Source organism: Penaeus monodon, chromosome 15, assembly GCF_015228065.2.
Source record: "Penaeus monodon isolate SGIC_2016 chromosome 15, NSTDA_Pmon_1, whole genome shotgun sequence".
NCBI classification, from domain to species: Eukaryota; Metazoa; Arthropoda; class Malacostraca; order Decapoda; family Penaeidae; genus Penaeus; species Penaeus monodon.
The window spans coordinates 25026508-25026959 of NC_051400.1; the positions used below are offsets into that span (position 1 = coordinate 25026508).

The following is a 452-nucleotide window of genomic DNA, read 5'->3' on the forward strand; positions in this document are numbered from 1 at the left end:
CCCTCCCTCTCATTCCCTCTCCTATCTTTCCCCTCCCTCTCATTCCCTCTCCTATCTTTCCCCTCCCTCTCATTCCCTCTCCTATCTTTCCCCTCCCTCTCATTCCTCTCCCATCTTTCCCCTCCCTCTCATTCCCTTTCCCATCTTTCCCCTCCCTCTCATTCCCTCTCCCATCTTTCCCCTCCCTCTCATTCCCTCTCCCATCTTTCCCCTCCCTCTCATTCCTCTCCTCCGTCTCGTTCTCCCGTAATGACACCTCTCCCCCCCCCACACACAGAGTCGCCATGGGTGAACAGATGGCAGTGGGCGTGGTGCTCGTGCTCGTGGGTTTGGTGGGCGTGATGGGCGGGGCCGAGGTGTCTCCCACGCGCGTGAGTGGCACGCCCGAGAGGACCAAGCCGCCCACGGAGGGAGCACGCCCACAGTACGTGCAGACGCTCTACAAGAACACA

General features: G+C 60.2%; 1 protein-coding gene across 1 annotated transcript in view; it reads left to right on the forward strand.

Moving 5' to 3' along the window:
- Window positions 1–452, forward strand: part of LOC119581839 — a 3889-nt gene that overhangs the window by 1516 nt on the left and 1921 nt on the right. Inside the window, exon 2 of the mRNA XM_037929978.1 lies at window positions 278–450. Coding sequence (XP_037785906.1) covers window positions 285–450 — 166 coding nt within the window. The 5' untranslated portion in view covers window positions 278–284. The remainder of the gene's footprint in view (window positions 1–277; window positions 451–452) is intronic.